Source organism: Cervus canadensis, chromosome 4, assembly GCF_019320065.1.
Source record: "Cervus canadensis isolate Bull #8, Minnesota chromosome 4, ASM1932006v1, whole genome shotgun sequence".
Taxonomy (NCBI): Eukaryota; Metazoa; Chordata; class Mammalia; order Artiodactyla; family Cervidae; genus Cervus; species Cervus canadensis.
The window spans coordinates 86,809,884-86,826,635 of NC_057389.1; the positions used below are offsets into that span (position 1 = coordinate 86,809,884).

The window sequence follows — 16,752 nt, forward strand, 5'->3', positions numbered from 1 at the left end:
CCACATGGTCATGCCCAGTGGGGCTGTCAGTCTGTCGATGTGTTTGGCACTGATGGTCTGCACTCACCATAACCCCAGAGCAGCCTGAATGTCACAAGCAGGCGGTGACAGGCTGAGGAGGCCACTTGCAGGTGGTCAACAGGGAGTGCCAGTGTCCCTGAATGCCTGGATCCCTGATCTATGCCAGTCCTTGCACCCCAGCTTGTGGCAGGGTCTGTGGGAGTGAGAGGGTGGACCCAGGGATGGTGGGGTGAATAGACAGCAAGGACTGACTCAGTGCCCCGGGCTTGGGGGTGGGGCTCGGGGGTTAGGACTTGTTTCGATTGCTCCTAGACTGACAAAGGGGAAGGGTGTTAGTGACAGCTGAAGGTGAGACAGGGAGGAAAGCAACCAGGCTGGAGGGGCTGTGACACTGGATGGGCCGTCCAGGTGGGGACCCCAGAGGGTCCTGAGAAGAAACGAGGTGAGGCCCCTGCAGTGAGCAGATGCCCACGACTGGTGGTACGTCCTGTGAAGATCTCTGTCCTGGGCAGTGGGGACGAGGGAGGCCAGAGTCCCCACTTGAGCAGCTTCTGTTGTGCAGGTGAGTGGACAGTCGAGTGTTAAGTGCATGTGGCTGGCACAGCATGAAGCGGGGGGGCAGGAGGCCTTGGGAAGAGGCAGCTCTAAGCCCAGGGCTGAGGTGGGAGCAAGGGTCCAGTGTGGGGCACGGACACAGCCACGCTGAGGTGGTGCCCCAAGCCGTGGGCATAGCTGTGCAAAGGCCCTGGGGAAGGACCATGTTGGAGGAACAGAGGAGAGAGGCCTGTGTGTGAGCAAGTGGGCGAGAGGGAGGAGGGGAAGGAAGGGAGGGGATGGGGGAGGTCAGGCAGGGCCTGGTGGGCTGAGGAGAGGATTTGGGCTTTTACCCCCAAGGAGGTGGAACAGGACCAGGTTGCTGTGTGGAGACCTGGACACAGGTGGGAAGGGACCAGGGAGGAGGCTGTGCCCTGGCAGGTGCTGGCCGGACTGTGGCCACAAGCTGCTGGAGATGGTGAAAGACAGCAGGTTCTGGATTTGTTCATTTTTGTGTGTGTGGTGAAATGTGCATAACATATTAAGGTGTACAATTCAGTATGTTTTTAGTATGTATACTACGTTGTGCTACCATCATCACTGTTCAGTTCCAGAATTTTCCATCCCCGAAAAGAAGCCCTGTCCCCATCAGCAGTCACCCCCTCTTCCCCCTCCCCAGCCCCTGACAACCAGAAACCCACTCTGTGTCTGTGGGTAGGCCTGTTCTGGGCGTTTCCCGTCAGTGGAGTCACACCCTTGTGTGCCCTTCTGTGTCTGCTGCTCTCACTGAGCGTCGTGCTTTCAGGGTCATGTCAGGGCGTCACTCCACTCTGTGCTGAGACGCGCTCCGCGCATGGAGGAAGCCTGCGTGGGGCTTCTGTTCTGCAGTTGGTGGGCGTTTGGGTTGCTTCTACTCTGGCTGTGGTGGCTGGTGCTGTTGTGAACACACGTGTGTAGACTCTCTGGGTAGAGGACTGGATCCGGGGAGAAGGTGGAGCTGAGATTGTGGAAGGGAAATTCAGAAAGTTGCTTCTGTTCCAAGATGCTCCTGTGGGGGTGTTGGGGGACAGAGAAGAGGCAGGTGGACCGAGCCCCAGGCCGGCCCAACCCAGGAGCTCCACCACAGGCCCCTCTCCTGAGGGAGGGAGGCAGTGGCTTGGCTGAGGGCCAGTAGGCCCAGCTGTTGCCAGGACACTGGGGTGGCCTTTGTCGCTGTCAACAATGGCCCCACAGGACTTGGAGGCAGGAGCCCCCAGGCACGCAGAGGCAGACATGCAGACCCTGAGGCGGCAGGCTGCCTGGCCCTGTGTCCCCCGGGGGACCCTGGAAGTGGATTTCCCTCCACCTCTCTACAGGTGAGCATGTGCTGCCCTGTGCCGCCCCCCAGGTTTGCTTCCCACCAGCCTCAGTCCTTCATAAAGCCTCCCTGTCCTAACCTGGCTGCTCCCGGCACCCATCCCCTCCCACCCGTGCCTGGCTTGAGACCTGGCAGGAGTCCTTGCAGGTTCACGTGGTGGTTCATGCCTGCACAACACAGCGTGCGTGCGTGCACACAGCCGGCAGAGCAGAGGGTCCTGTGAACCCCACGCTGCTGAACCAGTTTCCACGAGGGGCACAGAATACACTCTCCCTTCTCGGGGGGCCGGAAGTCCAAGACCAAGCTGTCTGTCTGCAGGGTTGGGGGGGGTGCTCTTGAGGCCACAAGGGGGCGCCTGTCCCCTGGCCCTCTGGGCTCTGGGGGTGCGGGCGGTCTGTGGCATCCCTTGGCTTGTAAAGGCATCACCCACACTGCCTCCGCATCACGTGACCTTCTCCCCTGCCCGTCCAGATCCCCTGCCTTACTGGGAGTCTGCATCAGGGTCATGTTAGGGCCTTCCTGACCCAGCGTGACCCTTGTTTGGACTGTGCTGGGTCTTTGTTGCTACACGGGCTTCTCGTTACAGCGGGTTCTTTTGCTGTGGAGCACAGGCTCTAGAGTGTTCAGGCTTCACTAGTTGTGACTCCTGGGCTTGAAGACACAGGCTCAGTAGGCACACGGGCTTTAGTTGCCTCACGGCATGTAGGATCTTTCTGGACCAGGGATTGCACATGTGTCTCTACATTGGCATAGGTGGATTCTTTACCACTGAGCCCCCAGGGAAGCCCCACCCCTTCTGGAGTTATATCTGCTAAGACCTTATCTCCAAATAAGATCACATTCTGAGATTGCAGGTAGACAGGAACTTGGGGGACACCTTCAACCCATTAGAGGATCCATTAAATCATGAACAAACTATAATACTATGCAGCTTTACAAAAAAAGGTGAGCGAGCCCCCTGGGTGCTGCATTTCCAAGAAAAAGCTGTGCCACCTCGATTGAAGCAGGGTCCCACAGGTGTGCAGTGGGACACAGGTGTGTGCAGACACTACTGTGAGGGAATGGACAGCAGTGAGGGCTGGGGGAACAACAGGGAGGGTCAGGGCTGGCAGCCGGGATGGGGGATGAGCTTTTCTCAGGGCTTTATTAAACGCTGGGCTTCCCTGGTGACTGAGCTGGTAAAGAATCCACCTGCAATGCAAGAGACCTGGCTTCCATCCCTCGGTTAGGAAGATCCTCTGGAGGAGGGCATGGAAACCCACTCCAGTATTCTTGCCTGGAGAATCCCCATGGTCAGAAGAGCCTGGCGAGCTACAGTCCATGGGGTCGCAAAGAGTCGGACACGACTGAGCAACTAAGCAGAGCACATTTCTTGAAATGCCATCAGGTCTCTAGATTCTAGACCTAGAAGGCTTCATTTATTAGGAGGAAAACATTTTTCTTTCAGCTGTAATGCAGTGTTTTTATTTTTTGAGGTAATAATTGACACAGACACTTTTCATTGTGTGTTGTTTTAGACTGTTTAAATTCCTTTCCACAAACCACGTGCACTTTGTGGTTCCAGTTCATTTTGTAGCTCAAAAGGGTGGGGCCTGCCAGAGGGTCCCGCAACTCCCCTCCCTGCAAGCAGCAAACCCAGCCCACGGCCACTTCCCAAGACCTGTGCCCCAAACACAGCAGGCCACGCTCTCCTCTTTCTGGTTTGCCCTGTGGGGTGAGAACCCCAAGCAGGCACATAGGAGATGGCTTAGTCAGCAGCCCTGCTGGCACCATCTTGGGGTCACAGGCTCATTCCCTGGGGCACCCACGTCCCTGGAGCTAGACTGCCAGGTCACCGCACACTGCTCACCTCTGTCCCCCCGGCAGTGGTGCTGCCAGGATGTCTGGAAGGGGAGCTTTAGTTTTAATGATGCCTCCTTGAGGTGTTAGTGTCACCATCAGCATATTTCCACTTCCCTCGGCTCTGCCGGCCTCAGTTCTTACATCTTCCCCCGCTGCCCCAGGACCTTTGCATGAGCTGCGTGCCTCACATCACTGCTACCTTCTCCTCTGGGAAGCCGCTCTGAGGTGCTCAGCCTGGAAGAGGCTCTGGTACCAGAGGCCCCTGGAACAGGAGGCATAGGTGCTTTAAATGTGAGCCAGTCTTAGAGCCTAGGTGTCCCTGGGGACTTAGAGGAATGGTGAGGGCACTTCCTGGGAGCCTAGGCCTCTCCACACACTTTTCCTGGATCCCCAGCCCATGGCTCCCAGGTCAGACCAGTCACAGTGAAACCTGGGCCACTCACTCAGCTGTAGCTGAGACCACTTCCTCCCAGTACACTTCCAGGCTAGGGTGGCTTCCTGGAGGAAAGGGCCTGCAGGTCTGTGAGGTTGGACAAGGGACTTAGTAGAGGCAAGAAAAGCAGAAAAGGTGAAGAAGCATTTAAGAGGCTCCTGGGGGTCGGGGAGGATGGGGTAGAGAGGAGGGACTACCTGGGGGCAGCCTCCTGCACCTCTGGCTGGGCCTCTGCCTCTGCACCCGGATGCCAGCAAAGAGGATAGAGGGGCCCAGGGAGGGCAGGGGGGCTGCAAGCTCAGTCTCTCTCCTCCCCCGTCCACAGCGATGACTACCTGTCCCAGGAGGGGCCCCGCTGGACTCCGGCCATTAAGCAGGCCACGCGCTGGAAGTACACGCCCATGGGACGCGATGCGGCCGGCCAGCTATGTTACACGGGCCTGACCAACTCGGACTCCCGGGAAGCCTGGTACACGCTCCCACGGGCTCCGGACAGCCCGTACCGTGAGGCTTATTCCCGCTGGCACGGATGCTATGGCCACCGGGAGCGCAGCCTGCCTTCGGGTGAGCGCCCGTCCCCTCCCGCTCCTACCTTCCCCCACCGTCCCCAGGCCCGGAAAACAGGTGGGGCCGGAGGTGCGGAGCTGACCCCAACCCCCACCCCGCAGCCTACACCCAGCGTGTGCGGGAGACGGCCTGGTACGACCCCATCATCCCCGCGCAGTACACAGACCCCAGCACTCGATGGGGAAGCGTGCTGTGGAAGGACAGGCCCATCAGGGGCAAAGAATTCGGTGAGGCCCGGGGCAGGGGGCGGGGCTCGAGGCGGGACCGCCAGGGGGCGGGGCCAGCCGTGACCCGGGTCCTGGCCCCGCCCCGCAGCCGTCAACAGGCACCGCTTCGGGGTGGAACCGCTATGGCGGGCGTCTGACTACGTGCGGTACCTGTCAGCGCCCCAGCGCCCGCGCTACACCGCCCAGAACTACCGGCAGTGGGGCCTGGAACCCTACTGTCCCGCTACCAACCAGCGGCCCCCGCCCGTCTACACACCCAGTCACTGATAAAGATCGTGCTGCTGCCCGACACGGCTCTGCAGGGGCGCAGGCGCCACCACTCCCACCCGCCCTGGGCGTCCGTCCACCTCTGGGGCCGAGGCCTGGGGGCAGTCAGATAAAGGGAGACCCTGGTGACCAAGCTCGAGGCAGAGGGAGACAGACGCCCACTCCGGCCCTGCCCCGGGCCCCAGGCAAACCGCCAAGGCACAGTCCTGGCCCCAGGCAACTCTTTATTCGTGGTCAGCAGTGGCCTGGGCACAGGGGATTGCACTTGGGGACCCCAGCCAGGCACGCTGAGCCTCGCCGCCTCCACGGCCAGGGTTTGGGCCCGGCCCCCCAACCCTGATGTTGGGGCTCCTGGCAGGCTCAGTGACAGCTCTGTCCTCCAGGGCCTGGTGGCACCCGGGAAACCCTTGGCTAGCCAGGGCCGAGCTCCCTGCAGCCCCTGGGCCCAGGACCCTCATATCCAGCCCCACATAACACAAAGCACCCCCATCATCCAGACGGTGGGGGGTGGGTTAGAGTTGGCACTGGAGTACACCAAACCACAAGGATCCCGCCAGTTCCGTGTCCTCCCCTTACCCCAGCAGGGATAAGCTGCTGGGACCTCACCCATTCTGACCTCCACCCACAGCCAGGCAGAGACAGGACAAGGCAGGGGAGGGAGCGGAGGCGCTGCTCCAGACCTCTGGGCATCAGATGTTCACAGTCGAGGTTAATTTACAAAGGGCAAGGGACCACGGGGTGGGGTCAGGGCTAGGCTCCAGGGTCCCCTGCAAGAGAAGGGGTGGGAGTGGGGTTGGGGGGATGGGCTGGCCAGTTCTGGCCCCGCCGTCCCAGACCTACCACCACCCAGGACTGGTTGGGGTTTTTGTGGGGTGGGGGTGCCTACGACTCACATCTCCGAAGGCGGATGGGCCAGACCAGGAGACTGCACAGAGCCAAGGTGGCGGCCACGCCCACACCACCTGTCACGACCACCATCACCCAGTGGTAGAAAGCCACACAGGCTTTGCAGCAGAGCTCCAAGCTGGGGAGGAGCAAGAGGGAGTGAGAGCTATCACTAGGTACCCTCGGCCCCAGGCTGGACCTCCTGCTCCTCTCAGCTGGTGCCCAAGCTTTTCTGGCACTCAGGCCAGGGCCAGGGCTCACCCTCCACCCCTTTATCTCCTCCAACATCTGATACCTCACCCAGTAAGCTCAGCTCTGCCTTCAGTCTATCCTAGACTCCCCATTTGTCCTCCCTCAGGAGCCCTAACCCAGTCCAGCCCAGCACTACCCCCACCACCCTATACCCTAGTCCCCACCCAGTGTTCCCAGGTTCTGCCCCATCTGTCCTTCCAGCAGCCACTAGAGGGCGCAGTGAGCAACTGAGTCAGGCCCACCCCTCCTCTGCCCACAGGGCTCGGAGCCACCCCACCCCAGCCCCCACCCCTGCAGTCATCCTCCCAGGCTGCTGCCCCTGCACAACTTGCGCCATCCCCTCCCTGCCCTGGCCTCCTCACTCTCCAGACACCCAGGCCTTCTCCACTGTTCTTTCAACACACCAGGCCTGGTCCTGCCCCAGGGCCTTTGCACAGGCTCTTCCTCTCCATTTACCTAGAAATCCCTGACATCCCCCAGGTCTTGGATCCCATGTCACCTCAAGGAAGCCCTTCCTGACCTCTTGCCCTAGTCAGGCCTCCCTAAGTGGTGTCCTTCATGCCCTTGTACACATTTATTCATGGGATATTAATGTGCCTGGAACCCTAAGTCCTAAGGGTCTGAATGACAGGGATTCCAGGCTTCCCCACTCCCATCACTCAACCCATCTCTGTGTCGTCAGCGCCCAGCACAGGACACACTGTCCACTCTGAATAAATGGGTGCTTGAAGTGGGGAATAACCTGGTCTCCCTGACTCCAAGGCCACCACCACTGTGTTGGGATCTTCTGTCGGTCATGGAACCCACAGACTGCGGGCAGTGCCTGGCATACAGCACAGGCTTGGCACACCTTACTAGACATGACAACGGCTGGATGGGGTACTCACGAGCAGGGGTGCAGGCTCTGGATGGCCATAACTGCCAGCCCATTGGCCACCTTGTCTGAGAAGCTCATGGCGCCATACACGAATGCTCCACTGTGCTGGGGGGACAGAGGCAGGGGGCTCAGCACCCCAGGCCTCGGCCCCGGTCCCCAGCCTCAACCCGGCCCCTCTCAGCAGCCCTACCGTGTGAGGGCCAATGAGGTCAGCCGTCATGGCCAACGAGGTGACCAGGATGGTGGCACAGCCCATGCCCAGCAACACAGCCGCCACATACACAGCCATGCCCAGCTCCTCTGCCAGCGCCACCCAGGCTGCAAAGGCCAGGATCACCAGGAGGCCCACGAAGTAGGTCATCTGCAGAGCACCCAGCCCGGCATCAGGCCCACCTCATTGGGCAGGCCTGAGCTGGACACCAGCCGTTTCTGGTCTCCAATCCAGCCCCCAGCCCCAGCAAACAAGAGGACTGAGTTGGGTCATCCCTAAGGAGCCCCCAAATCTGACCTCAGAGAATTCCAAGGTTCTGAGTCTGCTGATACTGAGTGATCCATGGAGCGCATGTTCTACAGCTAAGCAGTCTGTCATGGCTGCCACTAGAGACTGGTGGCTACTCATGTCTCAACACGAGTTAATAAAGGAAATCAAGTGAAGTGTTTGGTTCCTCAGTCATACCTGCCACCCCCACTCCTGACCTCTAGAGGGCTGTGGGTGGACACAGGGTGCTCAAAGCCCAGATTCTACAACTCGTTACCCATCTTGGGGTTCCTCCAGGATGTGGGTGCCCTGTCCAGAGTTGCCCAGATTCTGGGGGCACCCCCCCTCCCCACCTGCCCACTCACATTCCTCCCGATGCACTTGTTCACTGGCTTCATGAGGAAGGAGGAGCAGAAACCGCTAAGGTACATCACCAGTGGGATGGTGGCGATGAACCTCTGTGGGGTGGAGAGGGCGCAAGCACATCAGGCCCTGCTCAGCAGGCTCAGGGACCCCTGCCCCAGCCTGCCCGCCTGGCTCACCTTGGGCAGGTGGAGGGAGTAGGTGAGGTACATGGCTATGTACGTCTGGGACAGGTTCACAATGAGCCTCGTGCTCATGTACAGCAGGCCAACCTAGGAACACAGAGGGAGCATGCGGCCAAGGGGACAGGGTGGCAAGTCAGGATGAGTCACCCTGCAGCTTGCCACCCTGAAGCTGGCACCTGACCATTAGTAGTGACCACCTAGCTGGTCAGGTGGAGGAGATAGCAGGGATCTAGTAGTAATGTCTGTCCTGGGTGTGGACTGGGGAAGGGGTACATTTGCTCTAGTGTCTGCCGTCCCTGCCTGCAGCCCCACACAGCGAGGGCCCTGGTGGGGGAGGAGCATAAACCCCAACCTTCTTTGACCCCCCTCCCCGCCGCTGTCATACCTGATAAAAGGCCGGCTCCCGAAGCCAGTGTTTCCAGAGCAGCAAGGGCTGGGCAGTAGAGGGAGCCAACAGGGGGCTGTGTTCACCGGGCTCCTCCACCTGCCGCCGGCGCCCCTCCCTGGTGCCCAGGTGGAACAGCAGTGAGAAGACAGCTCCGACACCCACCACCAGCAGGGAGAGGTTCTGGGGACCGGGTAGGAGAGGGGTCAGCAGTGACACTTGGCCCGAACCCTGAGTTCAGGACCTTGGAAACACCTCTCCCAGCCCCCCCAGCTCACCCGGAACACTGGCACATCCTGGACCCCTAGTTGGTCGCTGACATCCTCGGTGGGGCCGGTGGATGAGCCCTGCAGGTGTAGCAGAAGCCAGGCAGCTCCATAGACGGTGATGTTGGCCACCACAGTGAAGGCATACCTGCGGGACAGTCAGGCCTCAGAGAGGCCGCCCAGAAGCCACACAACCGCTTCCTTCCCAGGCGGCCACCCAGTCAGAGATGCTGGCCATACCTGGGGAAGTCCTGGCCACATGATGTCAGCCACCAACACATCAGGTAGTCCCTGGAAAGCCTCTGCTGGCCTCAGTTTCCCCAGCCTCCATATTATCAGACTTCCTGCTCTGAACCAAGACTCCACTACAAGGTCCTGCCTGCCCAGGGCCCAGAGTGCAGAGATTCCGCGAAGCAGGGCCAAGTCAAGGCTGCACCCCAGAGACCTGAGAAGCTGAGATACTTAGAAACCCTGGGCTTCTGCTGAGCAGAATCACCCGGGCCCGCACCTGCCTGCAGACCCTGAGCCCTGTCCCCCAGGGCCTCGCCACATAAGGAGCCTCTGGGTCTCACTGAGACTCCATTTCCCTTTCTGAAAGTGAAAACAAGAACACCCCCAGAGTCACGAGACAGGCTTGGTAAAGCTCTTGTGGGTAGAAAGCACCCAGAGCTTGACCTCTATGAGCCCAGCCCGCCCCCCTCAGCTGGGGCCTTTGGGGGCCCCGGTCATTGGGCAATCCCCCGATGCCGTTAGTGCCTGCAGCTCCCAGCCCTAATGGGGAACTGGGCCATGGACAGGCGGAGCCTCATGACCAGCATTCATGCCTGAACGGCCACCTGCAGGAGCGACATCCCTCCTGCCCAACAGTCACTTCCTGATCCCCGCTCCCCCTACATAGGCCCTGCTGCGCTCAAACCCTCTCCCTGGGCACATGTCAATCAACCTCCCGGGCTTGTCCTGAGAGTGAAAGATGGTTTCCTGTGCTCACACACAGCAAGGGTTCTAAAGGGCTCCTGCTACCACTGCACCTAGAATCACCACCTTTAAGCAAGTCAGTGGGTGGTCTGGGGGCCAGCTGTACCCACATGTGACAGGCAGGATGCTAAGATGCCCAGAGATCCCCCTGCCCTGCTTCCTCTCTGTCTAACCCCCTCCCCTTGGGGAACGGAACCTATGAATACAATGGGATGTCAGGCCATGTTAAGATAACATCCTATGGCAAAGATCAAGGGATTTTGCAGATGTAATTAAGACAGACTATCCTGGGTAGGCCTCCTGGAGAAGGAAATGGCAACCCACTCCAGTATCCTTGCCCGGAAAATTCCATGGATAGAGGTGTCTGGCTTACAGTTCATGGGGTCGCAAAGAGTCGGACATGACTGAGTGACTGAGCACATCCTGGGTGGGCCTGACCTAATTAAGTGACCCTCAGAAAGAAGGCTCACACTGTCCCTGAGATCAGAGACTCTCGTGCTGGCCACAAAGCAGTAGCAAACCCCAGGACTTCTAAAAGGAAGCAAACACAGCAAACGATGACAACGTAAGCGGGGCAGAGGGAGCTGAAACCTCAGCCGACACCTCAACTGCAGCCTCAAGCCTGAAGCTGAGAACCCAGCTAAGCTAAGCCAGACTCCTCACCTGCCAGAACTGTGAGGCAGTCTATATGTGCTGTCTGAAGCTGCTGATGCGGTGCTATTTGTTACGCAGCAACAGCTGAATGATACACTGATTGACAATGTCCATTCTGGGGCTGAGACCCAGAGCCACACAGCCAAGCAGAGCTCAGACGTGGTAGGTTGCCCTGGGCCCCCTGCCCCACCCTGCCCTGCCCCAAAGGTGGTACCTCAGAGCTGTGAGCTCCACCTTCTCATGGTCGTTGGTGACGAGCTCTGGGATGAGGCTGAGGTGGGCGATTTGTGTAGCAGCCCAGCCGAACTGGAAGATCACAATGAAGGGCCCGTAGTAGAGGAGGGCGGCCCACTCAGGCGTGGAGGCCCCGCAGCCCAGGCAGGGGCTGAAGATGAAGGGGAAGGACAGCAGGACACAGATGGTGCCTGTGAACAAGCAGAGTGGGGACGGCACATTGCAGGGCCTTCCCACACTGGCCCTGGGCTCCCCAGGTGACTGGGTGGGGCCAAAACCCAGACACAGACAAGCTTACACAGTGAGTGAGGGTCAGAGGCCCAGGGCTCCCTGGGCTTACAGCCCTGTGACAGATAGGGAAACTAAAGCAGAGAGATCTAGGGGTCCGCCTGAGGACACACACCCAAACAGGACAGAGGAGCTGGGCCTCCCCATCCAGGCTACCTGCCCCTGTGTGTGGAGTAGGTCACATGCTGTACCCACGTGGGGGCAGGGGCAGGTGATGAGGGGCAGGAATGGGGGGCCCCATGCCAGCTCAGGACTCCCCAAGCTCGCCCCCTAGGTGACAGCTCGAGAAACTGAAGCAGAGCTTGAGGCCATGCAGCAGGTTGAAAGAGCACTGCGGGGTCCCCTGCGGAAGCGCCCACCACTTCCCCTTCCTACCTCCCCACCAAGGACTTTTCCTCCCGGGTCCTACCAGGTGATGCTGGGTGGGGCTGGTTGGACCCTGCCCTCCCTGAACCCTAGTGTCCCCATCAGCCCATGAGGGGGCCTCTTCCTGGAAAATACCCTAATTCCTCAGAACAAGCACAGGTCCTTCTCAAGGCCTCAAAGGCCCTGCCCTCCCCTCCTCCCCCTTCCTCCCCTCAGCTCACTCTGCTCCAGGTACTGGGGCCTCTAGCTGCTCCTCCTGCCCCAGGGCCTTTGCACCATCTGTGCCCTCTGCCTGGAATGCTTCTCCCCACAGCATCTGAGCAAGACCCACTCCTCTCCATCGCCTGGGACTCAGCTCAAATGTCACCTCCTCCAAAAGGCTCCCCCCGCCCCCCGCCACCAGCTCCATTGCCAGCAGTCCCCTCCCCACCCTGACACTGTCTGTACCCTGCTTTCTCTTCTTCACGTCCCTTAGCACTCACAGGAATTCTTCGTCTGTCTGTCTGACGGTGGTTAACAGGTCTCTCCAAGTCACTTCTGTGTCCCTGGCACCCATTACAGAGCCTGGCACACCAAGATCTTTTCAATGAGTGAATAATAACAGTGGCCTCTGTTTACAGCCCAAAGCAGGACATGTTATTATTAACCCCATCTCCTGATGAGGAAACTGAGGCCCACAGAGTGAACTATGGAGCTAAGAGTCCGGCCCTCCACCCTTCTCCTCCCATCCCCGGAGGGCCCAGAGTCAGACTTCCGTTCTTCCTCTTTCCTGCCCTGGCTCGGCTCTGGAGGTGACCTCATCCTCCAGACCCTGGGCCCGCCCCCGCAGTCCAGGGATTGGGAACTGAAACCAAAATCACCCTTGCTATTTCTCTGGAACTGGTGCCTGGGAGGGGCACCCCGGGCAGATGCCTGGAGGTCTGGTGGCCACTCAAGGCCAGACAGGAACTGTAGCCTCTGGTCAGAAGAACGTGCTGCTCTGGCCAGACTCTACCCTGCCACTGCTTGGGTAGTTAACCATTGTCAGTGCCCCAGGTTGCCTGGCTGCCGGACTTTGGGCAAATGACTTTACATCTCTGGGCCTTTGCCTACATTACCTTGTGGGGTAATGAAAATATCCCACAAGATGGGTATGAGGATTAAGAGTTAATGTGTGAAATTGGGAGCTCCTACTACTCTGAGCCACTTCCTGTCTCAGCAACTTCAAAGCCATGAGACTTCACACCTTTGCAAATGCTGTTTCAACTACTTGGAATGCTGCCCCATAAGCACACACTCTTATTCATCCTCCAAAACCCCAAAGCTAATGCCCCCTCCAGTGCTCTGCTTCTTCCTTATGAAGTCCAGTCTACTCACCTGCCCCAGCCTGGACCCCAGAGGAGTATCCATGTCTTGCTCTCTGGGTCCTCCATGGGCTAGAAGGGGAGCCCAGATGCTCATCAAGGTGAACATTGAGTCCATCCCCACTACCCACAGATTCAGGGGCGAAATAGAGTGGAAGTGGACACTTGCCAGGAGTCGGCACACGAGATCCCACCCATGACAAGGTCATGAGGGAGAAAACCTGACAGGGAAGACAGATCAGGTTTTCAGGGGTTTCGAAAAGGCCAGTTCACGAGATCCCACCCATGACAAGGTCATGAGGAGAAAACCTGACAGGCGAGGCGGATCAGGTTTTCAGGGATTCCAAAAAGCTGCCCCCGGCGCTCACCTTAAAGATGATATCTGTCTTTCTGATGCTTGCTTCAAAAGACTATTCCCTAATTTCTGTGACACAGGCAGAAGGCCTTCCCCAATCTCTTTCCAAATAAGAATCAATTTAGAACTTGTCAATAAGTTTCCTGGGTGGTGGTATTTTATGAGATTATCCAGAGCAAAAGGAGTGTTTTAATTTAAACTCCTTTGCTGGTATTTTAGTTTTAGTTTGTTTGGCAAATGCGTTTATACCCTTGGTACTAATATGCATGATTGCTCATAATACCCTAATCATAAAATAGCATAAAGAACCTGATCATATAAAGGCCCTAGTAGACATAGAGCCCTTTGGGGAGTGAGGAAGTCCTATTAAGAAAACATAAGAAAAATTATTCTAAAAGTGGTTATTGGGTTAATGTTTGCTTGCTGTGTTTTGCTTGCTGTGTTTTTGCTTTTAATGTGCTAAGGTTGTGTTATAGAAACCATTGTTAATATAGTTAAAGATCTAGAAAAATAAGAGCTTAGCCCTAGTGTGGTACCAATGAGATGGTTGTTAATTGTCAGCCAGGAGTGCTAGGCAGAGGCTGCCTCACCAAAGTCGCAGAGTCAGTCTGGGGTAAACTTCTTAGATAAACGCAACTGACAACTTCTGCAGAAGGATTAATTTTTATGTTAACAAGGTTATACTTCTAGTCTGTACTGTTGGCCTATGAGATTGCTACCTTTCAGTTAAGGTCACCATAGAAACAGAAAATAGGTTTACATTCACCTGACTTGCATAAAATGTTAATAGGCCCCAAGGCCAGAAGATAATGTACAAGACCCTCATAAACAAAGAAGTATGCAGAAAACACCCTGGTTTCGTGAAGAACAAGCTGATGTAATGTTAAACTATCTTCCCCTTAGAAATGTACTAATTTAGGGTACAAAAGCCACGGTAAAAAATAAAGCATTGCCAGAGTCTGCTGCACCCCCCGTCTGGTCACTCTCTCTCTCTCTCTCCCTCTCCCTCACAGACTTGGCCCTATCAAGGCTGGTCTCACGTGTCTTCTCTCTCTCTCGCCGATGCCGTTCATCCTGAGGGTGCCCCCTGGATCCTGCTGGGGCTGGACCCCGGCAGACACTGTGGCCAAGGTGACCTTCATTCAAGTCACCTTCTCAGGCCTCACAAGAGGCCACCCTGGCTTCCTCTCCCCACAGATCTTCCTGGATATTCCTATATGCTAACCCCAAGGCAGGGGGAGGGTGCAGGTAGATGCCTTGATATCTGGTTGGGGCACCCATGCCCCACACCTGTTTTGCCTAAACACAAAGCCTTCAGTTTAGGGGACTTAGATTTTGGTCTGGGGTCAGGAGAGACCCTCACTGAAGCTCGGCCCTCTGGTTACAAAAGGGGAGTCGGGGCTGCTACTAGGTCCCATCTCAGGGCCTTTGAACAGGCAGCATCCACTGCCAGGGCCACCTACCCACCGCGGGCTCCATCTCCTTAGAAGGGTCTCATCTGTCCATCCCAGAAAACAAAAAGAGTCCTCACACCTCTTTGGCCCAGGAACGACCTTTTTGTTGTGTGTGTCAACAAGCCTACCCAACTATTATGAACAAAATTGCATTCGAGATTGCGGGTTCGGCTCTGTAAGCGATCCCAATGCGAGCCCGCGGAGGGACACCTCCGTCTGTGATCTGAGTCACCTGCCTGTACCTGCTCCCCTTCCTGGCTGCTCATCTAACAGCCTGAGCTGTGTCAGTGTCTAAGAAACCTGAAATACAGCCCCGAGCTGCTGCAAACATAGCAACACTGGCCACCGGCAGGCAACCTGGAGGTCTGCTGAACCTTGCAAATATGTTACTCACAAGGGCCAGGGGTAAATAACTGCCTCTTCAGTCACTGTTCCCAGGGGCAGGGAGATACTAGCCAGCCCTCCTGGCTCTTGAAAAGCTGCCACCCTGAATTCTCATAAGTGGCCGGATTCCTGGCTTTGCTTCCTGAAATGCCTGGCGTGCCCCAAGTGCCAGGATGCAGCTAGTACTTCTGCCAGGGAGAGAACAGTAGGCAAAGTGGCCCGCAGCTAATCTCAGGGCCCAGGGTCCAGGCAGGCAGAGGAGGGACTCCAAGAGCTGGGCCTTATCAGGGGTGTGCACTGGGGAGGGTACTCCTGCCCCTGTGACACCTACCTCCTCCCCTGGCAGACAGCTCTCTAGTCCAGGCAACTCCCCCAGAAGGAACAGAGGGTAACCCCGTAATCTTCTCTGCAGAACCCCATCCCATCGGCTGGACAAGCATAGAACCCTGACCTTTCTGGCTCACCTGGCCCACAACCCAGTTCCCAGGGCAGCTCCCCAAAGTCACCAATTGCCATGTTGCCCGAGATGGGGCAGAAAACAGACGGACAAAGTGCACTGAGGGGACAGAGAGTGACACGGGGCTCTAGGCCACCTAACTCAGAGTGTCATCGGCAGTCACTCTCATAGACGGAGAGAAGTCAGGCCAGACCAGACAGACTGACAGGGGAGGCACCGGCAGGAAGATCCAACCCAGAGACGGTTCAGGGTGCCCCTGAGCGTCAGACAGATGAAGAAAAGTGACACTAGAGGGTCACACCCAGAGTCACGTGGAGGAGGCTCCACAGGTCAGCCAGCAGCCATCAGACAGACAGACAGACAAAGGGTACAGAGCAGTTAAGCGGACCGATGGGAAGGCTCATGGGCTGGAGAGATAGAGGACTGAGCAGTGGGACAGAGGAGCCGGCAGTCGGATGAGGGAAGCGGGACCGGGGCTTACCGACCAGGTGCCAGGCCTTGCGCGGGCCGAAGCGGGCGCAGCGGCCTGCGGCGCGGTCAGCCTCAAAGCCCACCAGGGGCGTGCACAGCCCGTCGGCCACCTGGCCGAGCAGCAGCAGCAGGCCGGCGCCGCGCGAGCTGTAGGCGCGCACCGAGTGCAGGTAGAGCAGCAGGTAGGTGAACCACATGGACGCGCACAGGTCATTGAGGAAGTGGCCCACAGCGTAGCTCAGCCGCGCGACCAGGGACAGCGGTCGCGGGGGCGCTCCGGCTCCGGCCGCCGGGGGCCCCGGGCCCATGGCGGCGCTCCGGGCTCGGCCTGTCCGTCCGGCGCTGGCAGACTGGACCCCTGAGCCGGGCTGTCCGCGTCCAATCCTCCCGGTTGCGCCTCTCCCCTCCGCCCCACCCCGCCGAGCGCTTTTACAGCGGCGGTCCTGGTGGACCTAGGACTACCTCGGGCGGGGCGGGGAATCGCGGGAGTGGCGTCCACTCTCGCCAATGGGAGCCGCAAGCCGGAGAAGGCAAGCCAATCATCACGAAGAGGGGGCGTGACCCGGGGGGCAAATGGGCTCTCGGTGCCGGGCGCCAGCGGGTTCCGCCCCGCCGGGGCTGCGGGGTCCTAGCGCCTACCGGCTCTATCATCGGTTTGCGGACCCCCCTCCCACGCAGGTGGAGGGCTGCCCCTAATCAGACTCGCGCCTTAAGACCCACGCCGTTTCAATCTGCCCGCAAGTTTACGAGGCCTCTTGTGGGCCAGAGAGGACGGAGTAGGCTGGGGACGCGGGTGGGTGGAAGAGCGGTCTGAGTCCGACCTCGCTTGGGG

General features: G+C 58.3%; 2 protein-coding genes across 4 annotated transcripts; one reads left to right on the forward strand and one right to left on the reverse strand.

Moving 5' to 3' along the window:
- The first annotated feature begins 4 nt into the window (after window positions 1–4).
- Window positions 5–5,267, forward strand: C4H19orf71 (chromosome 4 C19orf71 homolog). Of its 2 annotated transcripts, none has more exons than XM_043466164.1 (4): window positions 5–1,910; window positions 4,513–4,751; window positions 4,856–4,981; window positions 5,070–5,267. In XM_043466164.1, the coding sequence occupies exons 1-4, from the start codon at window positions 1,777–1,779 to the stop codon at window positions 5,246–5,248; spliced, it is 678 nt and encodes a 225-aa protein (XP_043322099.1). In that variant the 5' UTR covers window positions 5–1,776; the 3' UTR covers window positions 5,249–5,267. The 2 variants fall into 2 exon arrangements, with proteins under 2 accessions (XP_043322099.1, XP_043322100.1); XM_043466165.1 differs by having other exon boundaries at window positions 5–583.
- MFSD12 (major facilitator superfamily domain containing 12) lies at window positions 3,281–16,375 on the reverse strand. Of its 2 annotated transcripts, none has more exons than XM_043466118.1 (10): window positions 15,931–16,375; window positions 10,783–10,993; window positions 8,952–9,087; window positions 8,674–8,856; window positions 8,283–8,375; window positions 8,106–8,198; window positions 7,453–7,623; window positions 7,273–7,367; window positions 6,142–6,272; window positions 3,281–4,016 (listed from the first exon to the last, which is right to left on the reverse strand). In XM_043466118.1, the coding sequence occupies exons 1-10, from the start codon at window positions 16,226–16,228 to the stop codon at window positions 3,892–3,894; spliced, it is 1,536 nt and encodes a 511-aa protein (XP_043322053.1). In that variant the 5' UTR covers window positions 16,229–16,375; the 3' UTR covers window positions 3,281–3,891. The 2 variants fall into 2 exon arrangements, with proteins under 2 accessions (XP_043322053.1, XP_043322054.1); XM_043466119.1 differs by lacking the exon at window positions 3,281–4,016 and adding an exon at window positions 5,460–6,015 and having other exon boundaries at window positions 15,931–16,372.
- Between the last annotated feature and the right edge of the window lie 377 nt (window positions 16,376–16,752).

Coding starts and splice junctions, on each gene's coding strand:
- C4H19orf71 (XM_043466164.1), top strand. CDS start 1,777: ATGGCCCCACAGGACTTGGAGGCAGGAGCCCCCAGGCACGCAGAGGCA. Junction 4,752..4,855: donor GGAGCGCAGCCTGCCTTCGG/GTGAGCGCCCGT, acceptor CCCACCCCGCAG/CCTACACCCAGCGTGTGCGG. Junction 4,982..5,069: donor CATCAGGGGCAAAGAATTCG/GTGAGGCCCGGG, acceptor CCCGCCCCGCAG/CCGTCAACAGGCACCGCTTC.
- MFSD12 (XM_043466118.1), bottom strand. CDS start 16,228: ATGGGCCCGGGGCCCCCGGCGGCCGGAGCCGGAGCGCCCCCGCGACCG. Junction 8,857..8,951: donor AGGATGTGCCAGTGTTCCGG/GTGAGCTGGGGG, acceptor CCCGGTCCCCAG/AACCTCTCCCTGCTGGTGGT. Junction 4,017..6,141: donor GCCCATCCGCCTTCGGAGAT/GTGAGTCGTAGG, acceptor CTCCTGTTCCAG/GGGCCTCTGGTACCAGAGCC.